General features: G+C 40.2%; 1 protein-coding gene across 8 annotated transcripts in view; it reads right to left on the reverse strand.

The window, feature by feature from the left end:
• Positions 1-1132: 1132 nt before the first annotated feature.
• Positions 1133-18607, reverse strand: part of fat3 (FAT atypical cadherin 3) — a 75455-nt gene continuing 57980 nt past the window's right edge. For 4 of the 8 annotated variants that reach the window (XM_023961440.1, XM_023961438.1, XM_023961436.1 and 1 more), the window contains 10 exons: positions 18262-18396; positions 18020-18174; positions 16909-17148; positions 15864-16110; positions 14021-14174; positions 13226-13938; positions 11909-12022; positions 9114-9173; positions 6970-7005; positions 1133-3264 (listed from right to left, as the gene is read on the reverse strand). In XM_023961440.1, the coding sequence (XP_023817208.1) occupies positions 2639-3264; positions 6970-7005; positions 9114-9173; positions 11909-12022; positions 13226-13938; positions 14021-14174; positions 15864-16110; positions 16909-17148; positions 18020-18174; positions 18262-18396 (2480 nt within the window). In that variant the 3' untranslated portion in view covers positions 1133-2638. The remainder of the gene's footprint in view (positions 3265-6969; positions 7006-9113; positions 9174-11908; positions 12023-13225; positions 13939-14020; positions 14175-15863; positions 16111-16908; positions 17149-18019; positions 18175-18261; positions 18397-18607) is intronic. The other 4 variants (XM_011482765.3, XM_020708371.2, XM_011482763.3 and 1 more) reach the window with 2 other exon arrangements.

The following is an 18607-nucleotide window of genomic DNA, read 5'->3' on the forward strand; positions in this document are numbered from 1 at the left end:
AAACAACCTTTTGCTTCATCATCTGGGCAAAAACAAGCGGTAAGCGATTAACTTTCCCTCTGAATTGATGCTTTATTCAACCCATCGGGACCATCGGCATATATATATCATCGAATCTTGACTGCAGCGGTGGTGCTGCGCGACGCGGACTATATGTTACGTGATGCGGCGCGATGCGCCGCATCACGTAACATATAGTACGCTGTTTATGAGAAAAGTGATCCAAATCGAAAAAAAAAAACAAGAATTAAGGACTAAAACCTGGTTAATATGTATTGCTTTTGTAAGTGACCATGGTATAAGCGGGTTAATGGCCTTCGAAGTGTGCGGTTACTACTTTTTAACGCACTTCGCGGAAGCTTCCACGGCGTGCGTTAAAAAGTAGTAACCGCACACTTCGTCGGCCATTAACCCTTACATAAACAACAACTCTTAAGCTACAAACACACCGGGAATTTGACGTGCATCCAGTAACTCGCTTTTGACCCATTGTGTTCACACTGTGCAAGCAGGGAGGGGCTTCTTCTTTTCCTACCCCACCCACAGAAGAATCTTAGTGTGAAATGTCAGAGGGGTGCAAATCACACAATTTGGGCATAAAACAATAACAATTCAGTTCATGGCTGGCATCCTTGCAATGGCAATATGTATTAATTGGTTTGTGTTTATTTGAAAAACAAATGCAGACATTGTCGGGCTTGTCGCGGTGTCTGGGTTCACCAGATAAACCCTCTACACTCCGTGTTTGGGGAGTTTCACTACGTCTTTATCAAATCCGAGTCCCTGATTGGTCAAAGTTCTACCTGGTTTAGCCTGAATCATGCATTCAATGGCCATGTAGGGCCCAAAAATGGTCGTCAGAACTTGCGAAGCTATGCACGAATGTGAGAGTTTTGACTGCAGCCCGAAATGCACTTTTACTTACTTACTTGCATTGACTTTCCGTTGGAAATGGCTGCTTGAACGTGCGTTGCCTAGAGCGGTGTGTACTTAGCTTCAGGCCAATAAAAGGCCAAGAGTCCAGCAATCCTCCAACCCAGGCGTGGAAGCCACAGAAAAATCCTGCTGCAGGGAAGAATGGGGAAAAAACATTCAAGTGGAGGATTTTTTGTAGTTAACAACTCACCAAAGCTGCTTTTCTCTTGTTTTATTAGAATACAGAAGTGTCATGTAATACACAGCTACTTTGTAAACACGAAGTACAAAATTGTGAAACTGTATCATCTTCAATTTCTTTAGATTAGTGCAGTTTAGTTCACACTGCCTGTCTTTGTAAAAATCCAGAGGAAAAACATTCAAGTTGGAAAGAAGGTTCAAAGCAGTTCTCATTGCTTTCAGTGTAGTTTGACAAAATAAAGTAACAGCTGGGATGTTGGGGTTTCATTTTGTGCACATATTTCTTAAAAGGCTGAAATGCCAATAAGAAAAGCTTAGAAACAACTGTTATCTAAAGAAAATGCAGAAAAGAAATAATGCAGACAAAACTGTACTCTTCAGAGTCACATCAAAGTAAAAATAAACATTTATGGATTGCAATTTCATATTTACAAAATGATCATTTTAATCACAAGCTTTTGAGTTTCTATAAATGGTTAAATTCAAATAAACATTATTTACAGAGGGCTGGGGCTTGCCTTGGATTTCCATACAACGCAAAAGTAAAGACAGTTGTCTCTGCCCAAATAAAAACAAAGCCATCGATGTCCTTCGTTACTTTATTCTGCCTTAACGCCTCTGCCTTAACCATGGCGAGGATGCTACACAGAAGAAAAAATAATAATTCAAGTTATTGCAAGTAAAAAGTCAGATCACTTAAATTCATTGATACTAAAAAGTGTTTGCTTCAATTGGAATTTTAGAAAGGTTGTAATCGTAGATCCAGATTCAATACATAGTTTGTTCTGCTCAGTTATCTTGTCAAACATTTTATGTACACACAAAACAATTCAAAAGGACATAAAAAAGCCAAAAAGCCCTTTTCTTAAGGTAGATCAGATATCCTACATTTCATTATTAGTATTTTTCTGTTGGGTAAATGCTGAGCAAACATAACTGTCTTTCTTTACCGTCTTGTAGAATGGATGAGGCTTCTTCATGACACTTCATGGGCGTCATGTCAGGGAGATGGCAGTGTAATGTTAAAAGAATGAACTCCAATTTTTGCCTTACCAAAACCTTCAAGAACTGCGCCCCCCCACATTACATTCCACATTTTAAAGAATAGAGAAGAGGTATTATTAAATAGAAAAAGAAGGTGTCAATTTACATCTTTTGGGAGGTTCTTGAAGAAAATCCTTTTTTAATCTTTGCTGCACACAAAGATGGTCTATTTTTGTTTCATCTTCATCTGCACTGGATCAATAAATAGATGAGGGTGTTCTGGGTTGGTTTCTCATTGGTTATCAAAGTCTTACAAGCAAATCAGAGTCAGAAAATAGTAGAGGCCACACTTGACAACAATAAATTTGATGGTTGTAATATTGTAAACCTTTCCAACACATGCAGGACTAAAACTCATTGGACGATGGTCTCTGAAACACCAAACGAGGCTTACATGTGGCCTACAACCTTCCGCCATTGCTTATATTTGGATCCAGTGGTGCAGAGAAAAGGTGTCCTGGCAACGGAACTGAGGCAGTCATACTTCAGTCTGTTGCTGGGAGTCTGTCGTAATAGTCACCCCCCGGCGGAGTTCCTCCATGCTTCCAACGCTGCCATGTTCAGAGTCCAAGCCGCACGGGCCAGATATGTCCGAGGCTGACGAAGTTCCACCTGACAGGTGAGTGTTTTTCCACAAAGAATCTGCACTGTCCCCGTTTACTGGGGTTCCTGCACCGACTGTAGGGCTTAAGTCACCATGGAGAACTTCTCCAGTGGGTAGCTGGTGGGAAGGCAGGTACTGACTAGGGTGGAAGTGTGGCCTCACAGTCTGATGCCTTGTGCTACTGGAGCTCAGTGCAGTCTCCTTGGAGGCAGGTCGACTGGCCAGCAGTGGTGTGTAGGGCTCAGGGTAATCCTCCCCAGTGGGCAGTGGAGGGGGCATTTGTTCTGGACATAAGAACTCTTCCTCATGAGGAGGGGGGTAGTCGCTGTCGATATCATAACCTCCCAGGTAGTAGTCTGACTCCAGTTCATGGGTTCCTCCTTCAAGGCAAGGAGACAGAGCTACTGGACCACCGGCGGGACCCATCTCGTAGTTTTGGTCTTCTTCGATGTCTGACAGCCTTGTGCTTGGCATCCAATCGGATGTGTCCCAGTGATATGCTGGACAGCAGAAACAAACACTGTTAATTACAGACGACAAATCTACATTTACCAGAGCGCCTTAGAGATGATGCAACAGGATGAAAATGTTCAGACCATGCAGAGAAGGCTTCAGCAATGCAGGGCAACAATACGGTTGGTGGAAACCAAGTTCTTCACAAAGAACATGCAGGGTTCATGACGTGCATGCCATGCTTCATGAAGACTCAGAACAGCTGAGCAATGTTGAGGGATTTCAAACTAGCAAAAAAACTAAATCTGATTCTGATTATGCTCCTCATTGATTCCAATGAAAACCACAATTCAAAGTTACAGGTCGTCTCAAGTTTTCCTTTTAGACTTCAATAGAAAGTTCCCTTGAGTCAGGTAACACTGGACAGAGGCTCTGCTCAAAGGCAAGGTGTAATCTAATTACTATTTTTGCAGTACCGTAAATAAAAAAACTTAGCTTTGCATTTATAAAATGATAAACTGCGTTTGCACGAGCTCAACATTCCAGAATTTGGATCGTGCAGACTTAAAGGCTTGGCATTGAATCAGCATCTGCAGCTGACCTGACAGCCATGGAGCAAGTAGTTGGTCTGAATCCCAAAATCCTGTTGACTCTGCTTCTGTTTCATCTGTTTTGTTGCATTTTTCCCCCAATGGTACCACTTACAAACTAAAATTAAAGTCATATCGAAGTGAATCCCTAATTGCAGCAAAAAAAAAATCTACCTAAAGTGAAATTCGGAATACAAACCAACTTTAAAATTCCTTTAAAAGAAGAAGACAACACCTGCACACACGTAACACCTGCGGCACCTGAGACAACAGTAACAACTGTGGCACTTGCCACAACTGTAACACTTCCGACATCTGTAGCACTTGCAACATCTGCAAAACATGCAACCCCTGTGACAACAGGAACATCTGTGACACCTGTAAAAGACAATAAACCAGCCTGTGAGCATATTAACATTAAATGACTTGATCACCAGCACAGTGCCTATAAATGCAGAACAATAATCATATTTTCCTCAAGTAAGCCAGTTTTTCTAAAGGCAGAACTTATAATCAGAACAGAGAAAGCCTTTTGTGTCAGAGGTGAAATGGGTTCACCTAAAATAACCAAGTCCAGATGAAGATCTTTTCTGCCATGAGCACCTATGTTTACGACGATTTAAGTCTTTTAATACGGAGGATTAAAAGACTGGTTCTTTGAAAATAAACTCAAAGTACTACATTATTAACTGCATATGCATCATATGTGCATTGACAAAATGACAAAAGGACTATTAGACTTCTAATTTGAGCCTGGAAAAGAAAACCTAATGTTATGTTAAGTAGAAAATCATGAATCTGCACAGCCGCCATGTTTTGCTGCTGAGAACCAGATCCAAGTCCTTTACTTCCATTTTCAGGCTCATCTTCTGGCATGTGACTGAACACTTTACCTTCTTACCAATTCTCTTTCATTGGGAAAACAAGATGGAGGCAAGTTTGAGTATTTACATCTCTACATCTTACATCGTATTTGTAATCTTAAAACAAAATTCTGAAGATAAACAAGAACTTTTAGAATTACAGTTCAATGTAATCAAAAGAAGGATGGAGAGCTTGATCATCACACAAGTGGAGCATTGGCTGAAGGTTGGGTTGGAAATAAGGTCCATTAAAGCACACAAAGCTCCAAGAATGAAGATGAAAACAAATATGGCAACAAGAAGAAAGGAAAAGTGGAAAAAGAGCGGCTTTCTTCTTTTGTCTTTTCAGAGGGAATGGTTATGACGAGAACTATGGATCTCCAGAGTTTCAGCTGTTCTTCAAAGACCAGCATATTAAATCCAAACTTTCATTTTAAAGTGTCCAGAAGCTGTTAGCTTTGGAAACACAAAACATGACAGCATTTACTGAAAAACAGTTTCAAGTAACATTTTAGGACAGCCATCCATTGGTTTTGAATAGAGATAGTTCAGACCGGTTGGTCAGGGAAGAAAGTCTGATTATCATCAAAAAACAAAAAATATTGTATAATATGTCTAACATTATTAAAAGTGTATTTCTAATGTGTTATTTATTTTCAAATGAATTTATAGATATATTTCTCAAAATATATCAGATATAATCATATTTTCTTTTATTTTTTGCGTTGTTTCTTTAGTGTTGTTTTTAATTTATTACTAATAAACAAATGAATCAAATTGTTAAAGATTCAATAAGAGCAAATAAAACTAAAAGTTCAGTATTTCAGAAAATCTGAATATTAACTTTCACCAATTAGAAAAACATCAGATGAATGTCTAACTGGTACCTACAAGCAAAGCTAAACTAAAAAATTGTCTTGGATGCATCTGTGTTCTTGGCTTTTGGACCTGAAGCACACTTGTTGTGTTTACTTGATTATATTTATGATTAAAGTATTAATACTCAGCAGCTGTTTTCATGTAGGTTATCCCATTTTTGTTCATTCTCAAGATGCGTGATGACATCACAACCATATCTGTATCAGCAAAATATTTCATAAAAAAGTAGTTATTAGAATTAGACAGAATGTAAATGTACAAAAATGTAATCTTTAATTATTTAAGCTCAATGTAAAAATGATGGCTCTACAGTAGAAGTCGGGAAATTTAAGTGTTAAATGTTTGAACTTTTCTAGAAACTAAATAAAAAAAGGAGAAATTAAAATCAGTTAGAGTTCAAATGTGACATTAGAAAATATTTTTTCTGTCACCAAAATAAAACATTTTTTTTATTCTGACCCGTTTTGTTAATAATTCTCCTCGGCAACAATTAAAAAGGTAAAACGACCCACTGAAAAAAAAACACAGATCAAGACAGAATCATTACCACATCCTGAGAATGAATGTTACAGGAAATTTATGATAATAATTATCTTCTAAATTTAGCAGAGGAGAGGCCTAGAATTGAACTCAAATAAGATTGAATTCAAAGTTTTATTACTCAAGCAAAAGTAAAAGAATAGTCATAACTTGTGAAAATAATTCCTCAAGTTTTGAGCAATATTTTGAACATGTCTATTTGTAGTCTAAGACTTATGGAATCATGCAAACAAAAAGTACAACAGTGCAAAGGTATAACAAATTCTCAATTCTTGGATTAACAGAAAAATCTGCTTGTTTCATTCATTTTGGCAACAACATGATGAAAATGAATACAAAGATATTTGATTCTCGCTTGTTTCCAATATTTAAGCTTTTGATTGCATTTATTGCACATGCTTTATCTTATTTATCTATCAGATTTTTGAATAAGCAAGGATTAAAATCATCCCTCCTTAGAAACAGTATTTAATCTCTCTGATATTTAAAATAGTCATTAATCATCTGTGGATATGAATACTGTGTTGATGTAAATGTGCCTCAATATAAATGGAACTAACATCAACTTAACTTCAGTAACTAGAGAGAAATAGAAACTCAAGTAAGAAAAGGTATGGTGCAGTAAAAGTACTAGTACACCTAAAAAGGTACATGAGTATATGTAACTTCACCTCAACCAGTTGGTATGGAAATAAAAGCTTTGACTGAAAAAAGCTGTAAAATAAAATTCTAATCAAAGTAGAGCTGTTCTGCCTCCTCGCTACAGAGAAGTACAGATGAATAAATGAAGCAGGCAGGGGGGGGGGGGGGCAGTGAGGGTGAGCAGGGTGGAGGTTGTTGTTGATGGTGGTGGTGGTGGTGGTGGGAGGGGGGGGTTCACCTCTGTTGTAGATTTCATCTTGATTCATAACAGACACTAACAGATGGAACAAGAAAACACAGCAGCCTTTAACATCCTCAGCATCTTCAAAAGTGGATGTATTTTATGTTTTGTTTTTACCCATAATTCAAACTGATATTCAGGTCTCAGAATCACAAAGAAATCATCTGCTCGAGTCTGAAGGGCTTCCAGTATTTTGGTCCCAAGTCCAGTACAGTGCGTTCCAAAATATTATGCAAACTGTATTTACGTGTAAAAAAGATTAAATTGTTTGTTTGTTTTGTGCCTAACAATGGGGAACAGTGCATTTGAAGATTTTTCTTTTTAAAAAACAAACTGCGATCTTTATGAGATTTCTTCAATAACATTTAATATACAGCATACTGTAATGGGTAGTGACTTGAAAATTATGCTGAGTTACATTAGCATTGAGTATTTAGAGAAATCATAGAAAAATAGTATTTGCCTAACAATTTGAAACACTGTAGATTCACCTCAGCTGAGGAACCACTTCCATTATGGATGTAGGAAACTCTCCAAGGGTTCAATTTTCATGAAGATCATAGTTTAGCTGATGAACCAAACTCAGAGATCAAGATAAACTGGACTGAGTGAGTGTGAGGTCAACCATAATATATGGTTTACTTCCGGCTATGACCAAATTAGGTTAATTTAGTCGCCATTTTTTCACACTCCGGATGCCCCCCTGTTGGAGCCAGACAACAAATGGTCTAGGTCGACGTTTCTATGGTAGCCAATAAGGAGTGAGCTTGTTGGAAGTCCACAACATTACCACTTAAAGCAGGCTGCATAAACTCAGTCAAACGTTTTGAACGTTGGATGTGGGGGACAGCAAGCTCCATCTACTTTTTTCGAGGCATCTAAAAAGTCCATTTACAACTTGAATAACAGAAAAAATATCATATTTACCTTATTTTTATTTTAAAAAGTTATCAAAGAAAGAATGGTTTTGGTTATTCTGACGACCACAAAGTGCGACTTAAAACACAGCTGGGACTTTAAGTAAGTAAGTAACCTTTTTATTTTGGACAAGTGAAAACAAGTGTAGAATAACAAAATAAGACAAAAACAAGACAAAAATTATATAAAACAAGAAAATTATTTAAAACAAAACTATATAAACAACACAAGTCCAAAAGGGAGTGAGAAGAAGAAAAATCTTATACTTAACTTTGCTTTCAAGAGTGTGTTCATTTATTTATTATTCATCCCAGAAATGGGGGTTACATTTGTCTAGTGTTTGATTAAAGAAAAGAAAAATTTGCTTCTAGTTGTCTGCCAATTGCACTTATTGCTTTCCTTAAGTGTGTGTGTGGGGGGGGGGGATCGGGGGGATCGGGGGGAAAATTGGAAATCGAATAAAAAATTGAAATAAAATCAGAGATTTTACTTTTAGGCCATATTGCCAACCCTAATTTCTATACATAAGTTTATGGGTCTGTCTTCTTGGAGCCAGCAGGTACTTCCTGTTTGGAACACCAGACGGGACGGGTCACTCAGTTCAATTCTCAGAAACAATCCATGGGAAAAAACTGACTTCAGTCCTCCGAAAATAAATAGAAGATTTTCTAATCCTGAATATGACTTTTTGTATCTTCCTGATAAATGTTCTATTCTTATATATCTGAGGACATATTTTTATTGTCCAAAAAAAACATCTCATTATCAAATCTTAGGTGGTGAAACATGATTTGTTACAGCAGGAGTAGCCCTCATTGGGATTTTAAAGCTTCTTCTGCTCCCATTGAAGCAGAACACTAACAACTTTCTTTCCTTCTCACCACTGACAGTTTTTGAATCTCTAACTTCTGCTGCTCAGTGCCTCAGCTTCAGCTGGTTTCACACACTGAATAGTTAGCATATTGGGTTTAATACAATTAGGAAAAGCAGATTTACCAGAGATGATGAGGTCTATATTTGCACGACAGCTCCGTAGCATACCTTGAATAAACCGCATTTACTGAATCCATACTTTAAGAGATTTCTGAGGAAGTGAATATCAGATGACACAAGAACTCTGCAGGTAACCTCAGTTGTGACACTTATGGACCAATAAAAGTGGGGGGAAAATCATTTTTGTGGAGCAAAAAGAGACCACACACAAAGAAGATGAGAAATGGTACCTTCACTTTCGATTGAGTTGACTGCATCATTGACCAGTCGAATGACAGTCACAATGGATGCTTGTGGGGGAAACAAGGAGCAGGTCAGAGTTTAAAATGCAGCTTCTGAAATTCAATAGAGCAGTTTGCTGGGCAGCGCTAAGTGAGCCGTCCTGTCTGCCCTCGTGTGGTTCCCAAGAGTTAATGACGAATTAATGACCAATATATCATATAAATAATTGAAGTAGAAACAAGGTCAATCTTGCAAAGGAGGTGGAGTGAGAACATAAAAGAGTCAGATCTTTACTATTAAGTCTTTTCTAACTGCTGCAGCGGTCAGATTTTACAGTGCACAGAATATGATGGAAAACCAAATAAAATGAACCCTGAGGAAGGGTTTATAGTAAATCATGTTACAAACACATCTGTCGTATGTTTTTTCTATGAAATGTAATGGGGTATAAATTAAGTCCAGTAATAATAAATAAAACAAATAAAATTCCACTTTAATGGCAGAACAAAAGCAATTGCATCATGCTTGTGTTTCCTGTCAGATCAATCCATTCTCACTCAGACTGCATCAACGCTGGCCTCTGCTGGACAGTCTACACCTTTACTAAACAGTGACGCCTCCCAAATACAAAAGATGGGATTTGGCTGCATTTTTACTGTTTTTACATCAAGTCTTTGCAGGGAGGTATTCTGCAGGGAGGAGTGAGAATGAGTTGATCAGCACATTTTGTGAGAAAATCTCAGTGAACCTTCTGGAATGCACCAACGTACTTCTGAAAATATCCCTGGCTGTGTGTGAAACATTTATATATACGACATGACTTTGACTAATTATGTATTATTTTTCCCTAGGAACCAGTTTATGGTGTTTTGTTGGACATCGGAGACTTAAAGTTTTAGTCACAACTGTTCTTGTAGGAAGCAACTATGGGTGAAAAACGGGAAAACCTGTACGGGGGACGCAAGTGGCCCGCACCAAGGATCAAGATCGTAGACTGCTCAGTGAACCCACAGAGAAAAAAAACGTCATGAACATTTTTTTACCATAATGATGCAGGCGACAGTAAACAATTGTACGGCACATAAAGAATAAGTAAGATGCAGGCGTGTTTTACAAATTTTTCATTTCTTCAGCCCCTCCAAAATCCTGGGGACTGTGCACCCATTGGTGCTGTTCAGGTGATAAGTGTGGCCAAGGAAATTTAACAATCAAAGCGAAGTTTGTACAGGCATCCTACAGAAACGTAGGTATCCCGTACACCCCCCCCCCCCCCCCCCCGTGCATGTGGCGTCCGAGCCTGGTCAGTAAAGAGCCAATACTTGCACCTCACTAACACTAGAGTGTGGTGTAAGGACACTAAGTTATAAGTGCGTGTAACTTTCAGTAGCCTCACGAATATTTAACAATACACTTTACCACACGCATGACAATGGTACGTTTTATTTTCATGATGTCCCTTGAGGTAATCGAATGAACAGCTGCAGCTGCTCCTCTCTAGGACCTCTCTAGGACCTTCCACGGGCCCAGACTACCCACAAACGCCAAAAAAAAAAACCTGCATGGGGTGTGACTAAGGCTTCCAGATCAGAAGAACTGAGGAAGCTGCTCAGCAAATACAGTTTCATGAAGAAATGATAAGAAGTTTTATGCTGCCAGTTTGTTCCTTCAAACCAGAAATGTTTTTAGCCAGTCTCCTACTGTGATCGTCAGCTGCAGCATCACCCAAACATCAGTGTAAACATGAGTGTATACAGACGGCAGGATGATCTGATTGGGCTCTTTTCTTCCTGGAATGACTGCAGTTCAGCTTAAAGAAAAAAGTGTCATGGTTTGGGTTTCTTTTGTCTTGGTTCTTGATTTATTTCGTGGTCTGTCATGTTTGGTTCTGTTTCCTGTTTTATTTTGAAAGGTGTTCTGTGTTGTCATGTTCCTGATTTTTACTTCCTTGTCCCTATCTGTCCTTATCATGTTCACCTGTGTCTTGTCTGCCCTGTCTGTATTTAAGTCTCGTCTCTCCCTTCCTCTGGTGCTGGTCCATTAGCTTCTTGTCATAGTGTTAACGTCATCTTGTCGTAGCGTCTTTGTTTCCATGTTTCTATGTTTCTAGCCACGTTCATGCCATGTTTCATGTCCCTCGCCACGCCACAGTAAGCTTTGTTTTGTTTTGTCATCCTGCTCTGCAGCGCCTTTTGTTTGTCATTAAACCCTCTAATCCTGAACCCGTTTGCCTCCCGTCTCTGCGTCTGGGTCCTACCGGCTCTCGAGCCCCCCTCTCCGTGACAAAAAGACACTTATTCGAGGAGAACTGAACATTTTTTCTTTGAGTTCCTTTCAGTTTAAAGGAACCATTTGTTCCCCAATTTATGCACTTAATTCTGCCCACCGTGAAAATTGAGTTTCTGAACAGGAGTGTAGGGAGATTTGGACCATTGCACCATTACCCAGTTTTTATTCATCCATTTTCTGATGACATGTTGGTCAGGCTGTAAGATTACCTCTATAGGTTACTATGTACCATGTATGTTACAGTAAATCTGCTGATAAATCTTAAAATACCAAATATATAACTTATCATGTTGCTATGATCCACATTCTGGATACCAGGTTGTAGTCCAAATGATTCACATTTTTCTCACAAATGTTAACCTGAAGGTTGTTCTAAAATGTATTGATGAGAAAATCTCGCTCTCTGAGACACCTTTTGGTGATTACATCATAGACCGGTCAAAAATAAAAAAAGAGGAAAATTAAGAGAGCTGGAGGAATGAGGTGATCCTGCTGCGGCGGCGCCGGATCTTCTTACCGTTGTCATCGCAGGAGTCCGACTGAAAGGAACTCAGCGATTGGGCCTCAGAGCTTTGGCCTTTGTTGCTGCCTGAGAAACACGTCTCTTCTTCCGCCATGTCCGTCATCTTACCTGCAAATGAAACAAACGAAACAGTTCATGAGCTTTACAAAACGAAAGCTGTTTGCATGGGGATAGTTTCAAGAAATAATAGGAATGTGACATAATTATCAGTTTGGCTTTTTTAGGTAAAAAAAAAAACAACTTAATTTACAAGTTTGTAATTTTTTAAAAACTTTTTTAACATAACCTAGGCTTTAGAACTCCGCCCTCTACAAGGTTCAGCAGAAAAATCTAGTTGTTTTAACGCTTTTTTTTAAAATAAGAAAGACAAATAATAAACCAGCTATCATGTCTTAAAGACTGGCTTATGCCAAATAATCTTCAACGAAATGCAAAAAGCAATATCTCAAAGCATAATTTTACGCCCCTAAACAAAAAGTATCTCTTATTAAACACCACTTAGGTGCCTTTGGGCTCCTCGAGCAAACCTACCTTCAGAAACCTCAAAGTTGTATTTGAACAATCAACGTCCTTCCAAATTCATTCAAGGTACTTAGTCAAAAACTGTTTTTAACACTTAAAAAACATGTCAAAAACAACATTAACACCATATTCATTAGAGAGGGTCTTTAACTGTAATTTATTTTATATTCTTTGTTTTTGTTTCATAATAATCCTTTTTTGGCCAAATGATTACTTTTGAAAAGGCTTTTTGTTAGTTGATCAATTAGTTGTATAATTTTCGGTTCATGCATTGGAAACATATTAGAATCCGTTTCCTTGTACAGAGCGCAGTTCAGTTCTGCTCACACTGGAGCAGAACTTTATAAGGAAGAGCACATTAGTGCTCCAGTGCCAGAACTTTGTTATGGGATTTTTCACATTTTATTTAGCAAAAGCTTAAATGCATCCTAAATTTTGTGAGATATTTTGAAAGAGTTTGTTCATGTTCTGGTATTAAAAGGTGTCTATAAAGTGTTGCAATCAACACATGCTGGGTCACAAGGCAAACCTTTACAATCACAATAGGATGTTCAGCTTCATTATGAACGTTGGGGGACTTCACAACAACCAGAAAATCAATAATAATTGTGTCGTTCAATTTCAATTTCAATTCAATTTTATTTTTATAGCCCAAATTCACAACAACAGTCGTCTCGATGGGCTTCGTGTAGTTAGTGCTTTTTGTCAGGATGGCTGTGAATTTCTTTTCTGGAAATTATTGACTTCATATTTTCACCTCAGAAGATCTCCTCAACCATAAACGCTCACCGTCATCGCTCGCCACAGAGCTTTTGTGGATGGAGTCACAGTCTGAGCGACACGGAGACACCGGAGGAAGGTTGGGAGCCACGCTGCACACCACCACCCCCCTCTTGTTGGTTCCCGAGAGGATTTTCGGAGACTCCTGCTGGAAGCTGCTCATCTCCAGATGTTCTCGGAAATGCTCCTCAGACATCCTCTCCAGTTTGGACAGCGGATCTCCTTGAAAGCAGGGCGTGTATCCCATAGGTCTCACAGGAACCTGTGGGGGGCCCATTACCCCAACCCCTCCCACTATAGTTGGTTCTATAGTTGGCTCGGAATACAGGTTGATGTTATCTCCAGGCGTGCAGTGGAGACCTTTGAACTGAACACAGCTGGCCTTGTTGAGCAGGGCCGCAGTGGCCGGGTCCTGCACCAGAGAGAGGTTGCTCCTCGAGTAGTTCTTCTGGAAAACTTTCTTGCGGAAAGCGATGAAGAGGATGACGAAGACGATGATGACAAACAGCACCACGGTGATGCCAATCAGCTCCTCCTTGCCAACCACAGCGTGTCCGGCCTGCATGTCGGGGACGACGACAGGCCGCAGGCTGCAGCGCTGGCCCACAAACCCGGGGGTGCAGTTGCAGTAGAAGGAGCCGGGGGTGTTGACGCAGGTGCCTCCATTCTCACACTCCCCCTCGGGGTTGTTTCGGTCACATTCGTTCACATCTTCCTCACACCTGCAGCATGGAGAGGGTGGAGGGAAACGAGGATTAGAGTGACACCTGGTGGAGGAGCGGGGTCACTTCTGCTGGAACTCACACCAGGCCCCGGAAGCCTCTCCTACAGCTGCAGAGGAACGCGTTCCCGATAGGTTTACACACTCCACTGTTCTGACACGGGTTAGGGACGCACACCGTCTTCTTCATCTCACAGTTTCCTCCAGTGAATTGATGACTGCAGCTGCAGGAAAAGCCTGATGTAAACACAGAAAAAGTCAAAACAGAAATATATGCATTAAACACAACAACAGACACAAGGTTGTTCTTCATTTATATAAAAAAAGCTTAACAATTTACAAAACTCTTGTAAAAATCGAATTTTTAACTATGACAGGTTTCTGCCGAATTAGTCTTGACTGAGGAAAAGTACAGGTGCACAGGTTGGAAAGTCCTCCCACCTCTTTGCTCTTCAGGCTAAATGTCAGCAGGGGCTCTGTGACATCACTCCACAGCTCAGTGATGTTGGAGGAGACACACCCGTGAGGGACTGCTGGGCTTTCTTTATAGGTTGCTTTAAAGAAGCAGAACCTGGACACAGAGTGGCGTGTTCTCTGACGGTTGGAAGCGTGTTCGAGGAGAGGATTGTGGATGGAGAAGGCAGAGAGCGAGCCACAGGGTCTTCATCAGGGAGTGGGCCATCAAAGTGTGACAGGTCATCACCTGGAGGAGTACACCTCAGTATCGCTGTTCGGTGTGAATGGGCTTCAGCCCCTCCCAAAGTCAAGAGTAGCAGCTGCATCCTGATATTTTTATTGAAAGCCTGTAGCTTCAGTTGCCAGTGGTTTTTAAAGAAACAGATTTATCAATTTTTTGAATGTCTGTGTTATTATAAGTCTGTTTTTGGATCCGTTTTATCTGCATTAATACTGATGGACGAGAAGGCGGGGCTGAATGGTCATGCAAGGCCTTAAATAACAAGCACCTGTACGGGGATTGATCTGTATGTGTGCAGCAGGTTTTTGGGTTGTCCAGGTCTGTGGAAGGTCATAGATAGCTGTATCTTAAGGGAAGTGCAGGTGTGTCATACAGTTTCCTTGAGGCTTGTACGGCCACCCCAAGGGGCACCATGAAAATGGAACCATCATTGCTGGGCGTGTGCTAAGCGTGTCTTGAAGTGTTTATAAGGATATTGGTTAAACACACTTGTGGTGATGCTGTGGCAGGGTCTCCTTATGCCACACTAGTGGTTAGTAGAGTGTGAGTACTGGCTCCTTACTGACCGGACACAAATGCTGCACACACGGGGTGTGCAGGTAACAGGTAATAAGTAGTAAGAAGGTAGTAAGAAGCCCGTAGGATGTCTGCACAAACTAAACTCGGTCTCATTGCTTAATTTCTAACAGTCAGGCTGCACCCAAGGAGCAGCACTTATCACGTGAACAGCACTTTCAGGCTCATAACATCTGAGATTCCACCAGATAAATCTGGGGCGCAACCATCAAAAGACCTTAACCTAAAAATCTCAAATATTAAGTCTTGTTGACTAGTATTTTCTTGAAAATTAAACATTTTGACCATGACATTTTTTTAAGCATTAAATACATTGTATTAAAACTTTACAAAAATCCACTAAATGATCAGGTGATCTGACAAATAGTTGCAGATTTATTTTATATTCCTGTTCCTCTCTATAGTTGGGTGAAAACATAGTAAAATAAAAATTTAAAAAATAGATTTTTTTCCGCCTTTGAATGTCAGCAGGTCAATTAATTTGCTTTGAAAAAATCTATTTAGAAGCAGGAAAATGTATACAAACAATAAAAAAGCTTAGTCTTCACCAGTTTACATGTGTGGCATAAATTTAAATTTTTACAACCATGAAAGTTTTAAAGAACTGAAGGTGCAATAAAAAAAGGAGGACTCATGTGCTTCCAGCTCCTTACCACCAGATGGCAGACTGTTGCATGTGGCTCCGTTGTGGCAGGGCTGATGCAGGCATGGGTCAGGATAGAGGACGCAGCCCAGCTTCAGCTCCGTCAGCTCCACCACCTCAGCGTACAGCGAGCGCTTGCTCTGCAGAGGCAGCTCATTGTCGTTGAGCGTGACCAAGTCCAGGCAGCCTTGGAAACCATCATGGACCCGCAAGTCCCTCTGGGAGTCCACTAGGCTACGGGAGTTTGGCGGCTGCACCTAAAACATGGGATTTAGGAATTTAGATGTGAAATAAGACACTTCAGAAATTTTTGTACCTAGAAGTTGATTACAATAGTTCAAAAGTACAAGAATTTTATAAATATTTTGAAAATGATCTTTTTGGTCTTGAAGTTGAGTCATCTACAACAAGTCCAGATGACTCAACTTAAAGACGTCACATGGATGAACCGGGTTTCCATATTTTCTGCTTTTTGCTGATTAGCTGACTCAGGCGTCTCCACATTCTGATTGACTGAACACACCTGATCCAGGTAATCAGCAACAAGACCTGGAGGGAGATCTGGAAAAAGACAGTGTGGTAGGTAGATCTCTGAGAACCAGGCTTGGGCATCCCTGAGGTAAAAAGATCCTTCGATTAGGAGAAAATCAATCTTTTTGAGTTTTGGGTTGTCTGGGTTCTGCTCCATTAAACTGGTTACAGTTTGATGGAGCAGGATGGATGGAAACCATGATGAGCAGCACTTAGAGGAAACAAAAACGTATTAGTGTGACTATTATGGATTGTCCAGCCATTTAACTGTCTTTTTGTTGCGCTCTTTAAAGATGAAATGTTGCTTTTGTTAAACTTTTCTCCACATTTAGACAATAATGTGGAAATCCCTTTGAGTTACCTTGGTAACCTTTAGCTTTCTTCATAGTTCCATACTTAGTAGTTATTGTTGTGACCTATCCTGAAGTCTTGACAGTGATAAGATGAGTAAAACCGAGCCAAGCTGATCCATTGTCTCCAAAAAAACCTTCTGGAATGATTTCTACCTTCTTTCAGAGACTCACCAGCGCTCCCAGGTAGATCGTTCTCTCCTGAAAATGCGTTTGCATCAGTGATGGTGCGTGGCGCTGCTCAATGAAGCTGTTGTCCAGTGCCAGCCGGCTGAAGTTGCGATTCATCTCCAGCGCCACCGTGTGCCAGTTTCCATCATTGATACGATGACCAGAGAGGCCCAGAATGTCCGGACTGGAACCGCCAGCCCCAAGACCACAGGCCAGCTGGAACCACAGCTTCCCATCCACCAGCTGCAACAACACAAATGCACAGAATTCCACTTTGGTAGAACTGGGCGTCCTCTTCATCACTGGAAGGACTTTTTTTTACAGAACTTCCCTGTGTACGAAAGCTGCTTAGATTTTTGTTTGGGCTATTTCCCACCATGCACCTGGATTGTGGTCAACAACATCACCAAAACCTTTTAATACTCTTATCAGGAAACCAACGTCAACAAATGCAGTTCTGTCCTGCAGCAGTCCTGGGCTGTAGGACCTGATAGAGTTAGTAATTCTTCTTTCTTTCTGTGCCTTTGAGCAAAAAATTTCACCCCTGCCACATACTCAAAACTCGTGCTCACCCCCTATTGAAAACTCAAATGCCGCACAATTCTGGAGAAAATCAGTCGAAATCCTGCGTTTTGTGTTTCAACGCATCAAAATGACAAAATTGTCTCCAGTTAATTAGGAATTGTTTTCAGTTAACACTGAGGACATGACAATTATTTTGCTTCCTGATGATTCATGCCCCAAAAATATCACAGAACAGGTTTAAACAAATCCATCTCCAGATTCAGATCTGCATCAGATTTTGGGATTAAACTTGTTTTCTGGAAAGGACTTGGGGATCTGTCTTAGACACATGTCTGTATTTGCCACTGTCACATGTAAAACAAAATTTAACCTGCTCTTATAGGTAATTAAAAGATGAACACAACTAATAAACACAAATTTCCATCAGTCATTAAAATCAATATATTACAAACAAAAGCATAAGGATGGTTATAGCACAATTCAGCTCATTTTTACACTCAACATTTCATAGTTTTAGCAGCCTTAGTTTGGAATTGAAATAGTTTAAAACATAAATATAGTCTTTTGTTGAGGAACAACGTCATGATACCTTCAGGAGGATGCAGTGCTCGGTGTGCATGGACATGATGATTCCGTGGCTCTGAAGTGTCCGGATCCTTAAGGAAAGCTTCAGCTCGGTCTGCAGCCGCTCCGACAATCTGTACTTTATGTAGCTGTTGCCTGAGAAACTCAGAGACGAGTGGCCTGCACCCAACCAGCCTCAGCGTTAGTTTTGTTGGTCAAAAATTGCTATTGTGTGTCTGATTTGCATCCAGACTTGGAGGTACACACCTGCACAGTCTCCCAGTTTGCCTGATGGACATTGGCATGCGTAGCGCCCTCTGGTGGCTTCAACTGAAACGCAGTGCATGTCGGCTGGACACAGGTGGTCCTCGCACTGTTCTGAGACAACAGCACAGCTGGCATCTGCATCCAGAGACAGAAGTTCAGGACGAGTCTCAGTGGAGGTGGAGCAGACTGATGTTACAGAGACAAGGAATTCTGTTGTGCAGATGGACCACTCATTGTGTTCTTTTAGGGTTAGGGGGGTAACAATTTGATTCATATCATAATTTGTAATTCATAGTCACTATTGGTTCATCTTGAACGATCTGATTCACTGACTTAAAATCAATCC

This window comes from Oryzias latipes, chromosome 13 (assembly GCF_002234675.1).
Source record: "Oryzias latipes chromosome 13, ASM223467v1".
Classification (NCBI taxonomy): Eukaryota; Metazoa; Chordata; class Actinopteri; order Beloniformes; family Adrianichthyidae; genus Oryzias; species Oryzias latipes.